Source organism: Sycon ciliatum, chromosome 9 (assembly GCF_964019385.1).
Source record: "Sycon ciliatum chromosome 9, ocSycCili1.1, whole genome shotgun sequence".
NCBI classification, from domain to species: domain Eukaryota; kingdom Metazoa; phylum Porifera; class Calcarea; order Leucosolenida; family Sycettidae; genus Sycon; species Sycon ciliatum.
This window is the reverse complement of record NC_088651.1, coordinates 6,058,468-6,083,333: the sequence shown is the minus strand read 5'-3', so window position 1 is coordinate 6,083,333 and position 24,866 is coordinate 6,058,468. Positions and strand designations below refer to the sequence as shown.

General features: G+C 47.9%; 1 protein-coding gene across 1 annotated transcript in view; it reads right to left on the bottom strand.

Annotated features, from left to right (window-relative positions):
* Positions 1-7,474: 7,474 nt before the first annotated feature.
* Positions 7,475-24,866, bottom strand: part of LOC135824618 (uncharacterized) — a 42,362-nt gene continuing 24,970 nt past the window's right edge. The window contains exons 17-35 of the mRNA XM_065337351.1: positions 24,316-24,486; positions 23,269-23,586; positions 22,407-22,599; positions 21,384-21,636; positions 21,131-21,204; positions 19,533-19,684; positions 18,891-19,007; positions 18,407-18,562; positions 17,516-17,650; positions 16,908-17,042; positions 16,184-16,391; positions 14,099-14,369; positions 13,428-13,510; positions 12,951-13,066; positions 11,833-12,129; positions 11,094-11,156; positions 10,481-10,540; positions 9,216-9,428; positions 7,475-8,736 (exon numbers count right to left, since the gene is read on the bottom strand). Of these exons, the coding sequence (XP_065193423.1) occupies positions 8,597-8,736; positions 9,216-9,428; positions 10,481-10,540; positions 11,094-11,156; positions 11,833-12,129; positions 12,951-13,066; positions 13,428-13,510; positions 14,099-14,369; positions 16,184-16,391; positions 16,908-17,042; positions 17,516-17,650; positions 18,407-18,562; positions 18,891-19,007; positions 19,533-19,684; positions 21,131-21,204; positions 21,384-21,636; positions 22,407-22,599; positions 23,269-23,586; positions 24,316-24,486 (3,155 nt within the window). The 3' untranslated portion in view covers positions 7,475-8,596. The remainder of the gene's footprint in view (positions 8,737-9,215; positions 9,429-10,480; positions 10,541-11,093; positions 11,157-11,832; positions 12,130-12,950; positions 13,067-13,427; positions 13,511-14,098; positions 14,370-16,183; positions 16,392-16,907; positions 17,043-17,515; positions 17,651-18,406; positions 18,563-18,890; positions 19,008-19,532; positions 19,685-21,130; positions 21,205-21,383; positions 21,637-22,406; positions 22,600-23,268; positions 23,587-24,315; positions 24,487-24,866) is intronic.

Sequence of the window (24,866 nt, the reverse complement as noted above, 5' to 3'; positions counted from 1 at the left end):
GGTGACAGGTGATTGTGCCAGGTCTCCCCAGGTCACCCTCGCCATACTATGACTCATGATGACTCATGACGTGACATGAGGAATAAGAATCTTGCTTTGAAAACAGTTTAAGTTTTAAAATTATTTTTTGAACTACTGGCGGCCTGCTGCTGGACAGTGGTGCAGCAGTACATGACTGATTGTACAATCAGCTCCAAGGGGCCTGGGTCACGTGGGTGACTACATGGGGGCTGGGCGACTACAAACATGTACATGACATGTAATGCCCAGGTACTAGGTAGGTAGGTGGCCGCATTGCAGCTGGGTGACGTTTTGGGGTGTGTGTGGCCATGGTGACTGCGTGGGGCCTGGGTGACTCGACTGCATGGGGCATGGGTGACTGCATGCGCATGGGTACGGGTGATTGCATGGGCCGTGGGTAACTGCAAGGGGGGGGGGGGGAGTAAGCTGGGCAAAATAATAATTTATGTCATCGGGGGAAACTTTAGCGTCAAGGGAGATGACACGAGATTATAGCACCCGTAGCAATGCGCCCACGGTTAAACCCGGATTTGGAAGATACAAGTGTGGCGGCCAAACGGCTAAAGCCAGGGCAGACGCCAGGAAGTTTGAGCAGCGTCACGCCAAGGAGTTTTACGATGGCAAGGATGGAGACCTTAAGATAGGCTTCCGTGGAGTATGCTCGTATTTTTACCGATAATTCCTTTGAACATTGCTCGAAGTTTCCACCGATTATTCACGTAAGTTCACCAATAATTCTCACAATAAGGGGTCGTCTGTAATTTTCGAAAAATTAAAAAATCCATCCTCAAGCAAAAAGGGGGTGGGTGGTCAAGACCGCTGCAGCGGAATTTTTTGATTCTCCTACCTTTTTACTTCAATGACTTTCGTACACTTGTTGCACTGATTGTGTACTGTACTGCAGACGTAGTGTAGGATCGATTGTCGCAAACATCAATATGATAAGTTCTTATTTTCGAGCATCGGTAAAAATCGAAAAATTAATGGGAAAAATGGGGGTAGGTGGGTGGGTCAGAGACAATTTTGCACGAGGACGGATTTTTTAATTTTTCGATAATTACGGACGACCCCTAATGCTTTTTTGTCTTCCTTTTTGCAGATACTGTACCAAGTACCGGTATTATTGCCACTTGTACGGGCAAAAAAATCACGGTTCGCCTGAGACTCGGCTGGAAGCTTTTTTTTCTTTCTTTTTTGAAATACAAGGCGATCAACTTCAGGATCACCGGCTTTTTGGTACAAATCAGGGTGTTATAAATGAAAAAAATAGAAAAAGGGGGGCATTGCTCAAATTTTACCGATTGTTCTACAAAATTGCCAGTAATCCCCGTTTTAAAAATCACATTCCCGAAATTATGCTGGCACATTCCGCGGCAGCCTACCAAGTGAGCCAGTTTGACGCACCCTTTTCAGCCTCTAGAGGTCCATGGATCTTGCGGCTGAAAAGGGTTCGTCAAACTGGCTCACCTGTCGGCCACTCAAGTGTCATGGGTTCTCTCTACACAAGGGCGCGTTTCGAGATTCTTGGTCAAGAGTCTCCCAATACTACTTCGAAGTACTAAAATAGTATTGTGGCCCAGTATCTACCAACTCAACAAATAATTATTTCAAAGAAGCGCGATCGATCGCTGTTTGAAGTTTTGAATTATTTGCAAGCGCTCCCAGCTCAGTGCTTGTCTGCGGAGCCTAGCACAACTGATTTCCCTGCACAGTTTTGCAGAGAGATAGAGGAAGTACCACCTGATGTCGTGCTGCGTTGGCAGTATGCGAGAGGTGGAAAATATATAAAAATGACCGAAAAATATAAAAAAAAGTTTATTATACCTTCGGTCATACTAAAATCGACCAATACACCATGTAAAATAGCGAACATAGGCAGACATGTACAAGATGGTGAATAAATAAATAAATAAATAAATGCCTCCTGGTGGTGACAGTCAATGTTTCTTCAGACTTTTCCCGTTTGTGTCTTTCCCTCAAACTAGTCAAAATAAATAAATAAATAAATAAGTAGTTAGCAACTAGACCTACATTGTAGTATGTGGTAGGAGCTTCTGTCACAATCTGTGCACGTGCAGCTAGATTGCGAATGAAAATGCCGACCTCGCATCATGTGTCGCGCAGGCCAGGCCACTTTGTGTTGGTCCCCACTCCCCACATAGTGCAGCACAGCTTTTTTTCTTTCTTGCAGACTCCTGAATCGTACGCGAGTGACGAGAAACATATGGGCATGTTCGATTGGTAAGGATCGAGATCGGGATCCAGATTTCAGATCAGTAGGATCCTTCAGCTTCAACTGAACGCTTTATTTTGGACCTTGACTGTTGCCATGTTGACGAAGTAATAAAATGGCGCTCACAAGTCACCCAAAAGGGTGAAAGTCGTGCTCATCGGGTGCGTTGTGCAAAAAGTCAACAAGTTCTATCTCGATCCACGTGTGTGCGTGCCACAATGTGTACAAAAATGATTTTGACCCGCCATATACGCACAAAGGTCACATTCGGATCTGTTGGATCCGGTCAACCGTGCTCCCCGAGGTGGATCGACCGGATCCGAATCCAAAGGATCCGGATTCGACCAATCGAAAGGGTGCGAATCCAGTGGATCCGGTGGAGCGGGATCCCGATCCTACCAATCGAACATGCCCATAGAAATTAAAACGTGTGGCCTACATTAATGCAGGACTCTAGAAATGAACTTTCTAGAGTCCTGCACCAAGGTTCAACTCAAAGTTTCAAAGGTTCAACTCGAGTGACAGGAACACTGTAGAACTAACTACTTATAGCCTGCAGGCACGGTGACCAGGTGACTGGTGTACGCATGAGCACGTGACCGCTTACTCATCCGTGTGTTCGATTGGGAATAAGGGCCGAACGCTGCATCGCAGCCTTTTCGGACCAAACCAGTCGACTCAGCGTCCAAAAGACTACAACATAATTATGAACCAATGGCGGTCATCCTTGCTTTTATAAGAACGAAACGGCGCATTTAGTGATTTTTTGCATACAAATCCCCATCTAGTGCGTGAATGGCCTCTTCTCCGTCCTAAAAGTGCCCAAAGAACGTTCTTGTAGCAACGATTCGTCTTGCAGGGCAGTACGCAACATGCACATGGTTGCCTTGTCCTTCATTCAACTATTACCGTTCCATGACTTTGTTGTGAAGTTTAGTAAAATAGTACTGCGGTTCTTATTCTGCCAGAGCCGGTTGGGTCAAACCGGGCGAGCACGGCCCGGGGACTGTATACACGGCATCTGTACACGAAATGTACACGTACATACAGTCACAATGCCTACCTAACGTCCTTCGTTCCGTTCTTCAGCCTTTCAGTTCAGGCTGTTTCTTTCAGGCCGAGTTGCATGCTGGCCATGCATGCCAATGGCTTTGTGTTGTCGCTGCCGCCGATGACGAAGAGCTGCTGCTGCAGTACGTTCCCGCAGTCCTCCCACGATGTTGGGTGTAGCGTTTATGAAGCAGAGTCGGAGAGCGGCTCTGCATGAATCTACCATGATCTACAGTACGATCATGTTCATGACTTGCACACAGCAGGACACAGGACACAGGACACAGGACACAGGACACAGGACACAGCACACGGGACACAGGACACAGCACACGGGACACAGGACACAGCACACAGCACACAGGACACAGGACACAGGACACAGGACACAGCACACAACAGGACACAGGACACAGGACACAGGACACAGGACACAGGACACTGGACACAGCACACAGGACACTGGACACAGGACACAGCACACAGCACACAGGACACAGGACACAGGATACAGGACACAGGACAGCTCCTGGAAAGCCTCGCTCTTTTTCGGAAGAGGAACAAAGGTTCATATAGTAAGTTTTTAGATGTAAAGAATCGGAACGCTACACACACGTGACAGTCACCAGTCCTGGAGATGTCCTAGATAGGACATCACGGAACCCAGCATACATACTATGCTGTTCCCATAGTAATCGTGACACGTGACTCAAAACTTTGTGTCGCGTCCGAGGAAGATGAACATTCGAACTCAAAACAAACGCAACGAAGGCCTTTCGTCTCAAAAGTAATTAGTTGTCGTTCTCCTGGCGGCTTGCCTCAAGCGAGTCGAGATTCGTATCTTGCCTCTTGCCTTCACGAATTTTATTTTCCTCGTTGTGGAGTACGCCTGGACAAAGGAACTGGCAAGCGAATCATTTTGGTCGCATTGAAAATTGCAAGTGCACAAGAGGATTGGCGAAGCAATTAATTTTGTGTTCGCACTTTCAGCAGAGCAGTAGCTGCTGCTGCGATAAAGTTTTACTTTCGCCATTGGTTTCAGGCAGCAGAAGGATCTGGCTGAAAGCGATGGCGATACGTCCATGACCACCACGTCCTGGGTTGATATCCAAGAAAGACCGTCCAAGGTCCAGTTTTAGCCAAGAGCTGTCGTATCCAAGAAATCAAAAACGCCAACAGCAAGCTTTGGCCAAATAATATCTTCCAGGCAGTAATTTACGGGCCCAGCGCCTGCTGCCTCGTCGTCCTCCTAGATCCTCTGCATGGCCAGGTTTGGGGCGAAATGAACGCACGGGGCGTGAAGAAACATTCCAAAGATTAAAAACATTCAAAAATTAGAACCAATCGTTTCCAAAGAAGCGCCGCGTGGCTACGAGAAACCCCACATGAAATCCCCAAACGAAAACGGCCATTCGGTCGGGTATTCGATGGCGAATCGAATATACACTACCTCAATCCCCGCCGATGTCTGATATTCTCCGCCTATTCCCTCAAACTTGACCAATTCGGAAAGAAATCCATCGCCATTACGATCGTGCATCCTCCACATACATTCAGAAATGCTCACGCAGCACTTCTTTTCATCGCGTGTGCGCGACCGACGCTTCCATGACAACTCTGGGACAGGTAACCAATCAGACCCATTCAGAGTGCGATGTCCTACAGAGTAGATATTATAGCCTAATATAGGACATCTCGCCGACTGGTCACCAGGTCACCAGGTCACCATGGTCACTACGGAACAAAAAGGGCAATGCTACACTACAGTGCTGGCAACTGAAATCCGACCACCTCAGCCGTGCGCTCACATCGCAAAGACCCAACAGGGGTTGGTAAAACTACGAAACAGAGACTGAACCCACCGCTCAGGGGGTCGGATTTCAGGTGCCAGCACTGTAGTTTGCTGCATGCTACGCTCTGCCTCCGAGCACTCTCACTCTCAGGCTCATCACACTGGGTGCATCCTCCGGTAATGAAACGCTATACCAATCTTGGCAGAATGAGCAGGAAGACGTTTTTGTCCATGATGAGCAGACAAACTGAAGACAAGACAGATTGAACGGTAGGTGAGCCTTGTGAGTATGATGTCAAGTGTGTTCGTGTGGCTGTGGCTGTTTGGGCCAGTTCCGTGATTTGACACCTAGAATCCGCCAACACTGAACACTTCAAGCCTAAGGACCAAAGAGATCGAATATTATGTCCGTTTTTAAACAAAGGCTCCATGGCCAACGGTGCCTCCTCATTTCCAGGAGACCAACGCAGGAGCGGATTTCTACCACCTCTCAGTTACCTGAGAAGAACCAAATCCATGGCCAAGTCAAATTGTATGCATATCGCCTTACGCCGACAGATAATGCGATGGCGAGGACACTCCAGGCGAATGACGTAGCGATATACTAGTAACGGAGAAGAGCAATCAGAGGTAGCTGATGATGCTGATGTCGACGAAGACCCGTATCAGCGCCTACGGAGTCTTGACAAGATAAGAAACCTTTTTGCACGCTCTTCTACAAGAAAATTCTTCCGAAAAATACTTTCGGCAAAGTGGGCCTTTTTCCGAACAAGCATGCCGAATCTTTGAGTGTCGGCGCGTCGACGGGTCGACCACGCGCTCTCGTGTGCCGAATCTTCCGCAGAATTTCGGAATGCAAATCCTCTCCAATAATTATTGAATTTGTAATAATAATGAGTGAAGACTTTTTTATAGTCTTCCCCTTTCCTTCTTCGAGCTTTATCAGTTCAAGTCAGTCAGGGAGTCGTATACTCCCTGGTTCAAGTAATAGCATAGTTTATGGAGATCAAAGGCCATCGGCCCATACCAGACCATGTTGATGTATACGTTAGATGCGGCGGAGCGACAACCAGAAGTCCTCGACGGTCCAGTTGACGAACCGAGTCGGCTGTATTGGTGCTGGGAGACTTCAACTCCAAAATGGGCCGTGAGCAATGTTATGAAGAGTGCCTGGGGAATTACAGTAAAAGGCAAGCGGAATGCCAATGGAGATGCTCTCGTTGAATTTGCGCAAAAGCGCAATCTTCTAATGAGCATGCTGTGTAACTCGATTAGCCCAAAAAACAAACCGTGAAGCAACATTTTTTTAAGACAACCGGCGAGGAGACAACAATTTTAAAACCGCAGTCAATAGGACGAGCTGAACCGACAAACGGCGACATGGTGTGTTCATTGTCCTCTTCACTAAAATTATTGTTTTTCCTTCTCCCATCGTGTTACTGCATATCGTTTCCATCGTTTGACACGGCATGAATAAACACGGTATACACGTGTCGATTCGGTAATCATGCAGTTTAGGGTCCCAAATTATTTCGCACTTTCCCAGTGTTCAGTGTACTGTCACACGCGTTTTCAGTGTACTTTCACATCATGAACTATTATTTCATGAAAACATGTGTACTTTCACTATGCTTCTTCTTTTCTCGTGTCAAAGTTTTGTTTCCTTTGTCAAAGTTTTGTCTCCTTTATGGAAGTTCTTCTTTGACTTTGTGGTAATGGCTGGGCGTCCCGGAGCGCTGATACGCATTGTCCATCAGGTACACATTCTAAATGATCATGCGATTTTGATGGAGAAGTGGACGGTGTTCACACTAGTGCCGATCTTTTCTAGAACCCAACTTGGTCAACTGGAGTTCCTTGCCGCTCGGCGGTGTATCAGCGAGTGGTTTCTGCCTGGCTCACGCATCATCTCTGACGGCTGGGCCGCATACGCGCAGATCAGGAACATCGACGCGACGGTGGCGTATACCAGCACGATGTCGTCGTCTACGACGACAACTTTGTTGATCCGGACGACCGAACGATCCACACCAACAACGTGGAAAACATGTGCGGGCCAAGCGCCAGCTGAAGCGCAACTTCGGCACCTCGCGAGAGTTGTTGCCGACGTGCCACCGCGAGTTCGTGTGGAGACAGAGAGTTCGCGCGGAAGACAACACGTTCGGCTCCCTGCTCCGCAGTGTTCACCAGCAGTACCCAGTCTGATCTGTCCTCGGTTTTCATGAAAATAAAGTTCATGATGTGAAAGTACACTGAAAACGCGTGTGACAGTACACCATGGTACACTGAACACTGGGAAAGTGCGAAATAATTTGGGACCCTAAACTGCATGATTACCAAGACCCCTTCTCGAATTACTGCTCTCACTTTATTCCCGGTACTTCGAAGAACTTGTTGTTAGCTAGACCGAAAGCAAGCATGTCTATCATGTGTGAATCTCAAGCAGTCAGCAATACAATACTAACCCAGGATCAGCAATATGGCTGAGGATAAGCAGATTGTGCAAATATAACATTCGGAGAGCAGTGAAGCAGAGAGAGGGAGAGAATGAAAGAGAGGATAATGCCGAACTAATGCAAGAGAGTTTCTAGCAGTGGGATGGCAGAGCTGCTGCTTGTCTCTGGGACAATTCTTCCACATCACTGGATTTCCGCACTGGATTTCCGTCATTGGATTTCTAGTGTTTCCTGAATTAAAACAGGTGTTTGCCGTAACCATGGCAGCGACTTGGGAGGACACTGGACAGGCAGTGCAAGCTACGAAGTGGTTCAGTGACCTAGCGCATGCGGCCAAACATCAAGCAAGCGTTTTCAGCATTATCACCTGCCTGGTCCGCATGGGATGACAGCATCATTGCAAATCTATTTGTATATGCATAATAATATTGTGTACCGAATGCACATGGAATTTGTCACATTGTTTTCATCAGGTCCTCAGCGATTTTATTCTATAATTTTTCTTTCAAGAAGCCTGGTAGTCTGTGAGAGAAGATAGCAGTGTTGCCTAACAGAAATGTCTAGGAGGAATACATGTAGAATAAACTAAATTAAACTCAAGGAATAAACATAAGAGACAGAAAGAGTGAATGAGAGATACTTTTATCCGGCACCAGAATTATATCTGCGAAGTAGTTTCTCTAACAAATTTCATTGTCCACACGCGCACGCACATACTTGTACACACATGCAACACGCACACATGCGCACATCCACACGCAGGCACGCACACTCTCAAGTCCAAGCCACTCACTCTCCCATCCAGTGCAGAGAATTACAGCAATGGTGATGCAGTGCACTACAATCGCATCACTAGCTCAAGTGTGCGTGCAGACGCCCTGAACTGTACGCACATCATGACTAATGCAGCAGCAGTCTTGCGGGAAACGGATTCCCAAACGGCGCCATGCAAAGCAGGAGCGGCCGCGTAGAGGACTGCGTAGGACTACTGCGGCATCATCACGTGTCTGGAGGGCTGGTGACAATAGGTGATATCAAGAACTGTTACTCTTCTACATGTACTGCTGCAGTGGTGGCCGGTGAGCCGCATGGCGGGGCCGGTGGGGCTATACTGGACACCATGCTCATGCCGTCAATGGCCTGTGATACACTGTCCGGCAGACCTTCGTCGGGATACTCTGGTACTGTGTGTAGGCAGTGAACACAACATACACGCACGCACACATGCACACACACACACACACACACACACACACACACACACACACACACACACACACACACACACACACACATGCACACACACACACACACACACATGCACACACACACACACACACACACGCGCACACACACACACACACGCACACACACACACAGTAAGAGTAAGTGAGAGAGAGAGATAGAGAGAGAGAGAGAGAGAGAGAGAGAGAGAGAGAGAGAGAGAGAGAGAGAGAGAGAGAGAGAGAGAGAGAGAGACATACAGACAGACAGACAGACAGCCAGACAAACAGAGACAGAGACACAGAGAGAGTGAGAGAGAGAGAGAGACAGAGAGAGAGTAAGTGAGAGAGACAGAGATAGAAAAACAGATAGATAGAGTGAGAGCGAGAGAGAACTCTATTACTATAGCTCGTTTTACTAGCAACCTAACATTACTTACATGTACCAAATCGTTTCAGCCGCTGCTGCTGCTGCAGGTGTGGATGGTGATGGTGCTGAGCCTGTTGCTGCTGCAGGTGTGGATGGTGATGGTGCTGAGCCTGTTGGTTCTGCTGTGTGCCACTGCTGTACTCGCTTCCTCCAGAGTACTGTGATCTGCTACCACCGGTGACGTCGCTATAGCTGTACTCTGAGACTTCACTGTGATCTGGCACTGCAGCATGTACACAGACAAACGATACACACAAACAGACGTTTTACTGGAGTTCACAGAAATAACTTGGTAGCAGTGGTGAGGCTTCCTGCAGGTTCATAGGAAAAAAACCGGTTTCAGAGCACACCCGCTCTCTTCCCATTCACGCTGGAAACTTGAACTCGTTTCTCAATCAATTATTACAACATTTCGGCAAAATCGCCCTCATCAGGTATGCAATGGTGTGATAATTGATTGAGAAACAAGTTCGAGTTTGCAGAGTGAAGAGGAAGAGTGCGGGTCTCCTCTGAAACCTTTTTCACATAAATGTCATTGAATCCACACAGGTTTTATTGGGATACACACAAACTCCATTCGAATACATACGGGGTTCATTCTAGGGCTGAAACAATTATACCGATAACTCGCATGTCGATCGTTAGGAGTGCAATCGATAATCGTTAGTACTCAAATCGAGTGCTAACGATTTTTTACGCATGTGTATAAGTGACAGTATTCTAGCCCTTGCACTCCATCCGATAGTGAATGCGAGTACAATCATGTACTTTCAAGCGCAGTAAAATTGATTTGTGGCTTTGAAAGAGATCGGAAGAGAATACTCATAATCTTTTCAGTTCATTTGCGGGAAAGGTCAGAGATAAGAGGAGTTGCCGGAGGGTGATGACAAGATTCTTCGCTCTAGAAACAACATGAAATTCTCTAGGTCATGTTGATAAACCAGCCAGATGTCTACAGACGTCAACAGTGCGGTGCCACAAATTTCTAACGTAGGAAAGGTATCGTGGAATTTTTTCGTAAACTGATGTTCGAGGTACACGGGTAGAGCCGGCAAGAATCGATAAAACCAATATATCGATCGTTAATGATATTGGTTGATCGTTAAGAGTTATTGAATGATCGTTTCAGCCCTAGGTCACTTCATTCCCATACACCTGCTCGTACAAGTTCTGTTCCCTACTGAGCATAGACAGCAGCAACAACAGCAGCAGCAGAAGCAGCAGCAGGAACAACAACAGCAGCAACAACAGCAGCAGGAGCGGAAACAGCCTTACCTGAGCAATCACTGATACTGGGACAAGGTGCAGCTGGATGTCCTGGATGACCAACATAGCCTGTTTGCAATACCACACAGATGGTCACAGATATGCACACACGTATAGGGAAACTGGTCGTGTCTGGCTCGATAGAATTATTGTATGAATCATTCTGAATCAAACTTCAGTGGCTGAATTGCACTGGAAACGTGATTCAAATTCAACCTGCAGTATGCTGAGGACACACAACTCTGTAGTGTAGTCCCTCGCATGGCCACTCCCGTTTCGGCACGGGCTCACAAAACAACAGTTTAATTACGTGGATAGGTGGGAGCGGGTAGATAACTGAAACGGCACTCACATCACCACATCACCACTACTGTACTGTACTGCAAGATATTGTTTAGGAGTGGAGTGTGCAGTTGGTGGCTATTGTGGCTATTGATGTATTGATGACAATGAGCGCAAGTTCTATGCATTTATAAGTATTGCTAAGAATTGCTACACATTGCTAAGCAGTGCCAAGAATTGCTAAGCATTGCCCAGAATTGTTAAGTATTGCCAAGCATTGCTAAGTATTGCCAAGCATTGCTAAGAATTGCTATGTTAAACATGTAGTAAAATTACTTACTGATAGGTTGAGAACAGACACTGGGACACGGACCACCCATACCATCCAGACCATCAGCTGTACCTGCAGAACAACACAATGCCACCGCACAGTGACAAACAAGAACACAGATAGACGGTGGACTGGTAATGTGCATACACAAACCAAAATCACTCACACACACACACATGTACACACACATACACACACACACACACACACACACACACACACACTCGCACACACACACACACTCACACATACACACACACTCGCACGTACACACACACACACACACACACACACACACACACACACACACACACACATGCATGCATGTACACACACGCTTGCTCGCACACACATGCAAGGCATGCAAATGCGAGCACTTTTCCCCGGGCCCGCTAATGCCTCCACATATGCGCATAAACAAAAATACGGCACCCCGCCTTGGACAACGAACCCACTTAGCTCGGCGACGAAGCATGTCCATTACTGAGGCTTTTTCCGTGCATTATCAACGGTGTCGTTATTGATCGAAGGAGGAGGAGAGGGGAAGGGAAATGGTGTCGTTATTGATCGAAGGAGGAGGAGAGGGGAAGGGAAATGGTGCCATTATTGATCAAAGAAGGAGGGGAGGGGACGGGAAATGCCATTATTGATCCAAGATGAGGGTCACATTACATTATCGAGAGTGCCGTATACCCGAGCTTTCTTGATGGGTACTGTTACAGGGCATGGCATAGCACAGTGCACTTACTCATATCCTCACTACCGCAGTCTCCATACATGTGAGAGTAGTCCACAGACACTGGCGGTGGGTAGTTGTCGTACGGTGCATGCTTGGGTCGCCGTGGTCCACCACCACCACCGCCATTGTAGTATGCTGGTGGAGCAGCCGGCGACTGTGGGTAGATAGCCATGTGCTGTGATGCACTGCTGTGTACTGGTATGCTACCACTACCGCCACCACTGGTGCCAACAACAAGAGGACTTGCCCGGTGCTGCTGTACAGGAGGGCCTGCCAGCGCTGGTGGTGGCTTGCTCATTGTCGGCACTGTAACCAGGGGAAAGGGAGAAAGAGAGAGAGACAGACAGACAGAGAGAGAGAGAGAGAGAGAGAGAGAGAGAGAGAGAGAGAGAGAGAGAGAGAGAGAGAGAGAGAGAGAGAGAGAGAGAGAGAGAGAAGGCAAAGAGAAATAGAGAGAGAGACACACACACATGTACACCGCACACGTACACACACACACACACACACACAGACACACACACACACATAGAGGAGATGAAGATTCATTGTAGCTCGAGGGGCAAAGACTAAAGAGGCACACGGAGAATGAATACGGTATACCTATGACACACACACAGACACACGCAGACACACACACATACACACACAGACACACACACGGACGCACACACGGACGCACACACACACACACACACACACCTCAGACCTCAGACCTCAGACCTGCCCATCGCGGAAGCGATGATAGCGAACAGCTATGTTAGACATAGCAACTTGTGCTGGGATTACACCATTCAACAGCTTGCAAGGCTGATGAATTGACCGCCACTATTTTTAGCCTGGTATCCACCACACAGCTGATTGAAGTGACTTTTTCTGGCCAGTGAATCCCTATTTTTCATTTTTCCATTTTTTTTCTACACACACACACCACACCACATACTCCGGCATACACTGGCTGTTGGTAACCACCCAGGAGAATGAAAGAAAAGTCAGGAAGAGACCGAGAAAGAGAAGAAAGACGTGTGCGACCATAATCGTCGGGAATTGAGCCCGCAACCTCTCGATTGGAAATCGACTGCACATACCACTGCACCATATGGGACACACACACACACACACACACACACCTTTGTTGACTTCAGCCGTCGTAATGCTAAGAAGTTCGTCCATGTTGATAGATTGCAGAGCATCGGCGGGTGCAGATAAGCCTTCGTCCTCCGAACACATGCCGTCGTCAGTGTACCTGTCAACAACAGCAGAAACATTCTCTTATTGGGCACTGGCTATCTTGAGAATAAAGATTCTCTCTCACTCCTCACATCTGCAACAGCAAAACCACAGTGCAGGGTCGGCTACGGACAGCCACATTCTCGTTTCTTTCGAATACTCAGGCAACGAGAAACGTATACTTTGAAACTCTTAACGAATTCCAATAAGAGAAACAGACAAAACCAAAACATCACCGGCAGCAATAGCAGCAAAGCGAATTGGATTTCATTGAGGCAGCACTGTATATCCACTACTGCTTTCGAGTAAACCGCCAGCACAACATGAATTTCTAGAGACATAATGTTTACTGAGACCATCAGTGTGCATCAACTCACGTGTGGTCATCGCTAGGCTCTCCGCCGTCGGAGTCACTTTCATTGTTGCTAAGGTCGCAGGGTGATCCTGCTCCATGGCCACTCTGTATGAGCAGACAACACCAAGAATACACAAGCACTCGTATTCCACAGCACACTAATGAACACCTCACACTTTCGGTGCTCGCTCTCCTGTGCCCTTTGCACACATATCGGACAATGCACTCGGCTGATTAACGACACAATTGGCTACTACTGTCGTGGTGAATAAATACCCTACAAATCTACTAATTTCAATCTTATCCAGAGAGAAGGGTTGCATTGCAACTTAGCAGGACATCAGACTAGTGATAGAAAGCAGAGATCCCCCTGGTAGGGAGGTATCGAGAATACGTGAGGTCTGAGTAGGAAAGGTTCCGCTGCGGCATTGTGATGCTGGACACGCTTGGCCAGGCGATGTTAGATATCACCAAAGCAAACGACTCCAAGCCCCACTCTGGCTGTGATGCTGGAGACGCTTGGCCAGGCGATGTTAGATATCGCCAAAGCAAACAACTCCAAGCCCCACTCTGGCTGTGATGCTGGAGACGCTTGGCCAGGCGATGTTAGATATCGCCAAAGCAAACAACTCCAAGCTCCACTCTGGCTGCTGCTTTGATAAACAAACACACATCAGTAGTAGGGATACTCACATCTTTCTGAGAGCTGTCCGGTGATGGTATTTTACGATCACCCGTCACCGTGTAAGTATTGGACTCCTGATTGGTAGCCGTCGTCGTTGCCGTTGCTGCTGCCATATTGACACTGTGCACCTGCGTGAGATCCATCATATTGCGTGCCGCCGCCTGTGTGCTGCTGGTGTGCTTTGAGGGAGATGCAGCCGAATCGCCGTTGGACGCGTTCTGACTGCCCTCGCTGACGTTCACACTGCCACTGCTAGGTGACGACGATGAAACTTGGAATCTACATGGGTGCGTGGGTGTGTACGGTTGCGTGAAGCAGAGAAGTAAGGGTTAAGTGACACACACACACAGTACTGTGATTTCACACATTTTTTTGTGTTTTTGTGTTTTTGGTACTTTCGGTGCACCTCTTTTATACCCCTTTAACACTAGCCGCACAAACACTGACACACATTATCCCATAGGGAACTGCTTCTCTGTACCTAAACCTTCTGTTTACCTAACCGATCTTTTGCCCTCACACCTAAAATTATAAGCACATACAACCTCTGAAACTACAGTAAACAAACACAATATTCCTTCCTTGTTCACATCACGTATCCCAAGACCGGAAACTAGACAATGTGTTCTGCATCTCCATGTCCGAATATTCTAGTGACTAAGAGAAAGAATCGATTACAGTCAACTTCGCTAATAACGACTGCGGATATAACGACAATTCGCAGATAACGACAAAATATTATGTCCATGCCCAGACCAGTCTCATCTAGCCTGTATACATATAATGAGACTTGGGGTATAAGGACACTTTGTGAATAACTACACTTTTCTGATGCCCGGCCAAGTGTCGTTATAAGCGAAGTTGACTGTAAACCACACTGAGACCCACACCGCTGTACAGCTGCTGGAAGCCATTCAACCTCTCACAGAGATTCCGTTACGTGAGTGGAGTGATGGTATGTAGAAGGAAGAAGAGTGCGACAGTGTCGAGTGTGTGGTTACGATGGATGATCACACCTTAAATAGGGGCAAGGCTCGCACACCCTATGGTGTGGTGACTAGGTATGTGCCAGATCACATCTGTTACGTGGTGACTGTGTGCCAGATCACATATGTGGTGTGGTGACCAAGTACTGAAGCACATCTGTGTTGTGATGACCATGTATCACCTGCAACCCCATAGCCGCCATTTCGCCCATTTCGCCTAGGTTATGTACTCTTGGTAGTACCTACGACAGCCATTGGCTGGTGTGGTTACCAGACCTACGCTGACTACACACCAGCTAGGTGTGGATACGATGGATAATCACATCACAAACGACAAGTTGAAGCAGTTTGTCCATACACTCACACGAGACAGATTTTCCACAGCTGTGTGTTATTTTTACCGATCATACCCTAGTTTCTCATCGTATTGTCTTGCTTTTGCCAGTAAAAGAGGCTCTCAGTAACGTTAACCCTTTACCATCCGTGTGTACTTGAATCGATCTCTAGAGATCGATGGACATGCATACACTGAAACATTCGCAACTCGATCGATTCTTGGCGGAATTAAAAAAACTAAGTATCTAGGAAGAAGCCGAAGAGCTCAGCTTTCCATTGCATCAATCGGTGAAGAGCTGCGATGTCGCATTCCAAAGATATGACGCTCGACATTTCAGCCACGGCAAAAGTCAAATTTCTTTCCGAGTGACAGACCTTGAGTGGGGACTTTCCCCTCTCCTGGCATGCTGAGTCACTTTGGCATGTTTTGAGCGCGTGGGCAGCATGAAAAGAAACTCAAGCAAAAAATTTGGAATGTTTACGATGAAGGAGCGAGAAATGGCTGGCGAGGAGAGATTTCCTCGTATATCCAGCGATGGGGTGTATTTGAAGCTCCCTGGCGCTGGGTATGTGATCTCGGTAGTGTCCTGTTTGAGCTCAATGTACGCAGCTCGTGGAGAGCTTTCCAGAATGCCCAAGATTGCGAAAATTGGTTGACTAGAACCGAAGATATTCTCAGAATACGGTGAGACAAATTGCATTTGGGACTGCTGGGGAATTTAGGTCGGATGGTAAAGGGTTAAAAAAGCTTGTAACAGTTTCCTTGCATACCTGCTTGAATCGCCGCCAATCATGGAGTCCTGCGAGCTTCTCTTTGTGTGCACACTGCCAGGGCCGCTTCCCTTGTGGTACATGTAGAAGACGACAAACCCGAGGATAATGGCGGCTATCAGGATGGCGGAGAAGACGCCCGTGAGAAGATTGGCCAGGCTGTGCGAGGACGTGTCCTGGAGTTCGTATGGTTCCGTTACGGCCGTGCCTGCAGTAGCATAGGCACAATGTGGAGAAAGAAAGCAACAGAGCTAGATCACAACAGTCGCAGTTTCAGCAACCACTTACACGCTAGTTGCAGTCCAAACAGGGTAAAGTCACAATAAACGAATAGCATCAAGTCTCTCTCTCTCTCTCTCTCTCTCTCCCCCCAACACACACACACACACACCTTCCTTCCTTCCTTCCTTCTTCCACTGCCATGACTGGCTATGTGGCCCCATACGGGGCAGACCAGGAGACGTGTTGTCCACCGGGCGGGGAACGCCATACTCAGCGCGCGCGGGCCGCGCGAACAGCGTTACACTTATGACTCGCACACACACACACACACACACACACACACACACACACACACACACACACACACACACACACACACACACACACACACACACACACACACATGCACATATGCACGCACACATGCATACACACGTGCACTTGCACAAACACAAACACACACACAAACACATACACACAAAACCGAGCTACAATAACTCACCACACAGGAGTTCATCCTCATCAATGCCGCTGGAACAGTGTGCAACACCATCACAGAAGTGCTCCTCTTTGACACAAATAGGCTCGCCAGTTGCATTGTCATGACACATCTTCTCTCCTCTACCCATACACATTACTGCATACAACAAGAAAAGCAACTTTATAAATTTATCCCAATATTGACCTTGGAGACTTCCAATTGTGAGCATGTGTTAATAAGAAGCTGCCGTATTCGAGAATTATATTCTTGGAACAGTCCCCGAGTCTGGAGACTGAACCGATTTCTATGGTGGTTTAAAAACAGAAAGGTTCCAGGCTGTCCAAAGGAGTACTCAATGCCAAGAGGTTATGACCAAGAGATTTACTCAAATGATGTAATGGTTGTAAAGTAGCGGAACTGCTTATGGCCGCTTAGTATGCAGGATGAGTCGGCGGTTTCGCTTGAGTTGGTGCAGCGCTGTGCACACCGGCCAATTTGGAGAGAGTGGGTGTAACCGTGTTAACCAACCATGCCAGATAATCAGGGATTGTGAGAGAAATAGGAAAAATACGTGTAGCGATATGGATACTAGACGCTTTGTAGCGCAGGAGGATGTCATTATGCTGTACCTGAGCAGTTTCTCTCATCTCCTTGGTGGTAGTTCTCGCAGTCTGCAGTGCCGTCACACCGCTGCTCGGCCGTGTAGCACTTGAACTTCTCGCGGGCAGTTACCGGACACCGGAACTGACCATCTGGACATGTACCTGGTATGATGGGTGGTCGTCATATAGAGCAAGGTAGAACAAGGTAGAAACACAGACACACAGACACACAGATACACATTGCCCGTCAGAATACATATGAAGTGTTGCTTAGTTGAACTTGGATGGTGAGCCAATTTCATTATGGTAAAAAAACTCGTCATAACTCGTAACATTTTGTCCTTCTCCTTTTTTACCATAAGTGTTGCCCAGCTCACTATTATGAACTCCTGCGTACACATACATATCGTACATACCTATGTTTATGGACGTGCACACAAGAGCGTACACATCTGTTACATGTAGACGTAGGATGGGCGAAACACTACATACCCCCCCCCCCCAAAAAAAAACCCTCTGCATCTGACTCGGGCCAACCCAGTGGCCTTCTACAAAGGGAAGATGAAGGTTCCAGAGAACAAAAAGGATTTGCACACAAAATGTTCAACTTGGCTGAAGTCCTCGGCTATAGCCTACATGAGAGGGAGCTTGATTGACAATAAAGCACTCTCACTCTCTTTCGATTAGCATGTGTAAAGAAGAAGAAAATATGGATGATACATCAATGCAGCAACCACCAACTTTTGCACCGCCCTCGCATAGGAGTACACGACCGATGGTGTCGATGCCCTTGCATGCGATTGCATAACCCATCGACTCAGCTCCCTCGCATGCAAGTGCACAACCAACGTTCGCACTTCCCTCGAATACGAGTGCATGACCAATGGTGTCCCTGTATTCGTACACAAGTGTACTTACAATACTCTCCTTCATCGCTGCAGTCTTTCCGGCAGTCGCAACCAGAGTCACATTCGTACGTGAACGGCACACACTTCTTCTCCTTGGTCTCCTGCATACCACCACCAAACTGTACTCCGTACTGGCAGTAGTGTTCGGAACTACTGCAGTTCGTTTCTGAAAGGAGTACACAACATCCACACAATGTACACACAAATGACACGATGTGCAAACACAGTACATGCAAATCACACAATGTGCACACATGCACGAATGGCAGACAGCACTCATACACACATGCATGCACACACGCAAAAGCAGAGCATAGGATGCCGTGCCAGCCTACTAATGGACTACATCACAGCATAACTGAAGGTAGAACATCAAATGCATACTTTGCTTTGGGCGTGTGTGGTAACATCATATTCGTGCGTAGCCTATGCATGTATAACAACCCCCCCCCCCCCACACACACACACACGCACCTCACGCACTGCAGACTTACTAATGCACGTGTGATTGTCGCTAAGCAACACCATTCCCATTGGACAGCTGCAGACGTGCTGGGTACCCACTGACTGGCAGAAATAGCGACACGGGTTGCTCAGCTCACAGCCATTAGCTGCAGAGAGATAGACAGTCACGGATTCAGGCACAGAGTCACAGAGAGAAGCAGAGACACGAATACAGAGCGTGTGTGAGGAACAGAGTGAAAGACAAAGAGGGAATTGATCGGAAATGCAGGTGGAGAGAGATAGAGAGGGAGAGACAGAGGGAGAGAGAGAGGGGGGGGGGGGTGAGAGAGGGAGTGAGAGAAAGATATACTTCGAAGTAGACAGAGATAGGTGGAGATAGAGAAACATGAGAGTTAGAGAGATACAGAGAAAAAGAGAAAAAGCACGCGTGCCAGGGAACGATAAGACACACTGAAGATGCTGGGCCAAACCTTAGAGCACTAACGAGAGCAGAAACATGTCCCGACTTTGAATATCTACATTTTGATACATTTTGATATGATCTGTTGCGGCCAGCAACCAGTAGCCTGTATGGAAATACATGCAGTGGATGCTGGCAGACATACTTATTCCTGCGTGCTTGGTACCGTTTAACTACACTGATGATTCAGACGCCCAATAAAAAAACTTACGCGAACGCCTGGTGTCATTTCGCACACCAGCACGATACAAGGTCGCGGACTGGATATCATCGGCTGAGGCTAGTTGTCGGGGCACATGACGTGTCCCTAGGACAGTCCACGATGATCTATTCACCTCTGGTAGAGCTAGCATCCACAGACCACTGAAAGCAGGAAAGGACGAGAGCGGGATACAAAACGACAGCAGAACAGTGGAACTCATTTAGTACATAATCTGATTAGAAAAAACTCTTGCTTAGGGGCATTGCCCTCAACGCGGGTGTACTAACCCATACAGAAGTATGCTTGGATTAGAAGCACTTTGGGTACTGCAGTCAAAGTCAAACCTCTTTAGGACGAACACCAAGGGACCGATGGCATTTGTTCGCAATAACGGGAGTTCTTCTTCTCCGTATGTTATACCCAGTGAATACACAGTGATTTATTGGTGTACTAGCTGTGCTAGTACTTGTTAGCAACAATCCGAACTAGCGCACACACTGCACTGCATTGCTTTGTACTGCATTCAAGACTGACGTCATGCGCTTTGTTTTGCTGCGTAATCACAAATGGCACCAGCCCATTTTGCGGAAAAGAAAAACAAATCTTGCTTGCCCTGTTGTGCTCTTCCAAACAACGGATCGTGCTTCAGCAGTGATTCTTTTCCCACCATCCCTCCCTATCCAACTTATTCACACCATCACAATTATCGTACCCACTAATCGGGTCCACTCTCACAACTGGTGTTATCTAGCTATTTGCTGCGGCTCTGCCTTGCGCTATATTACATCCATTTAGCATTGCAGCTCTACGTTGAGCTAACAGCAGCTCTACTTTGAGCTAACCGCAGCTCTACTTTGAGCTAACCGCAGCTCTACTTTGAGCTAACCGCAGCTCTACTTTGAGCTAACCGCAGCTCTACTTTGAGCTAACAGCAGCTCTACTTTGAGCTAACAGCAGCTCTACTTTGAGCTAACCGCAGCTCCACTTTGAGCTAACAGCAGCTCTACTTTGAGCTAACAGCAGCTCTACCTTGAGCTAACAGCAGCTCTACCTTGAGCTAACAGCAGCTCTACTTTGAGCTAACAGCAGCTCTACTTTGAGCTAACAGCAGCTCTACTTTGAGCTAACAGCAGCTCTACTTTGAGCTAACAGCAGCTCTACTTTGAGCTAATCGCAGCTCTACTTTGAGCTAACAGCAGCTCTACTTTGAGCTAACCGCAGCTCTACTTTGAGCTAACAGCAGCTCTACTTTGAGCTAACAGCAGCTCTGCTCTGAGCTAACAGCAGCTCTGCTCTGAGCTAACACCAGCTCTACTTTGAGCTTTAAACCAGTTGTTTCGAAACCAGCACTCCTCAATCCAAAGATGCCTCTTTGTTGACTTGTTTGTGTGAGGGATGGGGCTAACCAATGGAGTTACGAATACTAGTTCTTCTTAAGCAAACAATTGTCGTATCAGTCGGTTCTTCCTAACCAGGGTTTACTGTACTAGCACATTCCTGCTGCCAGCAGGGTATCATCCGAATCAGATTTCTACCGCATAAGTTGCACTTGAACCACTCCTACCAGTGGCAGACACAACACATTCTCCACACCAGCAATCACGTACCTCTGGTTGGCGTAGTAAAGAGTATTACCGGAGATGATCACCGAATTCACTTGGCCTGTACCCGCCAGTAGAGCCTGAAACGATTCACAGAACAAAATCAATATTAAAATCAACTAATTCCAGTGAAAATTCAATTCAGTGTTGAATGATTTTGGTACCAACTGTTTCTGGCCACTGGCAGCACTTTGATTCCGACAACTCCGAATATAAAATTTAATGCAAATCTGCCACAAACAAAACACAGGAGACATACCGTATGTGAACGACACTTGGTTTGCATCATTGGGTCCGTCGTGCTGAAGTCATAGTCCTTGAAGAGGCACATGCGAATCGTGTTTTTCGTGTTTTCGGCAAACACCAGCCGATTGTGGTTGGCGGCCATGGCGGTTATGTTGAAGGCGTTGTTGCCACGGAGCCTGAAGAAAATGCTGTACCTTGGGTGGCCAAAGCTAGCCCCCTGGATTATATCATCGGCCTTCTGCGAATCCTCTATCCAGAATATCATTCTGCAACAACATTTCATGTACAAGTGCATACACACAAGCACGCATACATGCAAGCACACGCATACATGCAAGCACGCATACATGCAAGCACGCATACACACAAGCAAGCATACACACAAGCACGCATACACACAAGCAAGCATACACACAAGCACGCATACATGCAAGCACGCATACATGCAAGCACACGTGTGCAAGCATGCACAGAGTCACACGCATACAGCCACACACAGGGGATAGTCAGCTCAATAGACCTGACAAAATGCCTTTCGTAGCCAGCTGGCCAAGGTCAAACACACCAAAGAACAAGTGACAGTCCTTTGCTACACTGCCCTTGGATTTACACTCTGTTCAGAGTCCATACAAGAGTAGAGGAGCGGTGCACAGTAAAACCTGTGGTTTCCGGACCCTGTACCAAGCAGAATTCTGTATTGATCGGACACACTTTTCACACACCAAAGTGCTGTGGATCGAACATGCATCACGGGATCAAGCGGAATCCTGTCATATCAGGACAGTTTCCGCTGCACCAAGGGTGGCCAGTAAGGGCCGGTTTTCCTGCATACATGTATATAGAATGCTAAAAAATGAGGGTTGTCAACTGACAACCGCTCTATTCAGTTGCTATTCACAATCTGTGCATGCGCTGCATTAACAATTCTTCATTGTGATGTTAGCAAAATTATTGACGTTTCGGGCCTGTCACCCATTGTCATAATATCTAATGCTGTGTTTCCATTGTTCAGTGCATTGCATGTTTCAGAACTAACCCAGTGACTTCATCGGCAGCTAGCAGTCTTGGCTTGGCAAGCAGCAGTACGATGCGTCCCAGCATGGTTCCATTATGATCCAGGACTTGCAACTTCTCCTTGCCACCCACGAGGTACACATAGCCGTTGACACTGTTCAGCGTTACCTGATGCAGGCTGTGACTGGCATCAGCCTCCCGTGTGTAACCGGAGACTGTGACAAACAGAAACACACACACACACACACACACACACACACACACACACACACACACACGCACGCACGCACACACGCACGCACGCACACACACACACACACACACACACACACACACACACACACACACACACACACACGCACACACACACACACACACACACACACACACACACAAACACAAACACACACACACACACACACACACACACAACCCAGGCGCACCCACGCGCACAAACATTAGCACATACCGGTACACAGAGGCCTGTCTGATGATTGGGTTTTTTAACCATGAAACTCTGAGTATAACCAGGCATGGTGCGGCCTGGCACAAGCGGAACTTCTCTAAGCTGGTTGTGTTTCTCAGCACAATTGTATAGCCGGTGGCGACGTGGATGTGCAAACTTTACTTTACTTTTTACTCCGTGAATCTACAACATGCAATAATTTGGCTCCAAATGTCTTAAGTCTTCAAAAGGGGCCGCTGATCAAAGATTAATTCAGATGGTCAATTGCACCACCCAAAAAATACCTTCAGATGCCCTAGCAGGGACGCGGCTGTTGGTGCGGACAACCAGATGCCAAAAATTCAATCAGATGGTACGGTGGGGCGGGGTGCGGATACGCACAATGTATATATCTCTCACACTACACATCTTAACTTACAACCAGGAGCATAGAAGCTGGTGTAGTTTGCCTCGTCGAACGCGCCCGACTTTATCGCATTGGTCTCCGTGTCGAGCCACAGCACCTGGTGGCGAGCGCGGTCGTAGGCGATGCTCCGCGGACGCTTGGTGAGGCGCAGCGGCAGCTGCGTTTCGTTCTCCAGGGCAACTACTGCACCGCCAGCACGGCCGCCAGCGCCATTGTCACCGCTAACGGTGGTGGTGTGCCGTGAACTGTGGCTGTGGCTACTGTTTACCAGGTACAACAGACCATCTCGTGTCGCTACCAGGATCGTATCAACATCTCCTGAAGGCGAACCTGCAGTAAAGGAAACAAATTATAATTTGAACTCGCACTCGCTGACTGTATATGATCTGGTTACGTTGGTGGACAGTTAGTCATAACTTGTAACATTTCGTCCTTCTCCTTTTTTTACCAAAATTATAATTTATTTTATCATATGCCGGTTCATGTCGAAGTATACCATCAGAATACCGAGTCCACAACTCTGCTTATGCTGAACCACTTGGGTAAGAGGAGTAAGGGGGAGGGGGAAGGGTAGGGCCAGGGAGAGGGGCAGGAGTGGGGAGAGGGGCAGGGCAGGGCTAGGGAGAGGGGCAGGGCAGGGCTAGGGAGAGGGGCAGGGCAAGAGTAGGGAGAGGGGCAGGGCTAGGGAGAGGGGCAGGAGTAGGGAGGGGCAGGGCAGGAGTAGGGAGAGGGGCAGGAGTAGGGAGAGGGCAGGTCAGGAGTAGGGAGAGGGGCAGGAGTAGGGAGAGGGGCAGGGCAGGAGTAGGGAGAGGGGCAGGGCAGGAGTAGGGAGAGGGGCAGGGCAGGAGTAGGGAGAGGGGCAGGGCAGGAGTAGGGGGAGGCGGCAGGGTAGGAGTAGGGAGATGAGTAGGACAGGGCTAGGGAGAGGGTCAGGGCAAGAACAGGGCAGTGCTAGGGCTGGAGACACACAGGGAAGGCAGGGTCGGGAGAGGCAGGGGAAAGGTACGTCTAGAGAGAGCCATGGTTTCCAAAATGATGATGTGCAAAGACCACGCATACCATCATTGATCTGGTGCTGACTATCCGGATCAGCCACAGTGGTCCTGCGTCCAAAGCATTGGCTGAACCTGCCCGTAGGTGATACAACTTGTCCAGTGTGAGAGCGGTACTGAGGCATACACAGACCTCTGCAATACCAGGACTCAGAGCAGGCACCAAAGATCTCCTCTCCTGCCATGGCATACCCACACACAGACACACAAGCACAAACACAAAATAGATGATGTCAAATCAAAACGTTCGTGTGTGGATAAGGAACTCATCGTGCACGTTCTCAGAGCTTCACGTGATTATAACCCCACCACCGTTCAGGAGCTGTGCCAGGGGAAAGGGGGGGGGGGGGGGTGCATCAATCATGCACAATATTAAAATTTTGCTTGTGATTGATAAAGCTAAGCAGATGTGGGCTGGTAACAATGCTGGAGTGTGTGCTTTCTACCGACTGGCTAACACTTGGAACATTAATTAATTAAGAGCACATTCTTTGCTACAGCTGGAACATCTTACTTACACCAACCATCAATTTTATAATGTCAAGACAAGGGGAGATG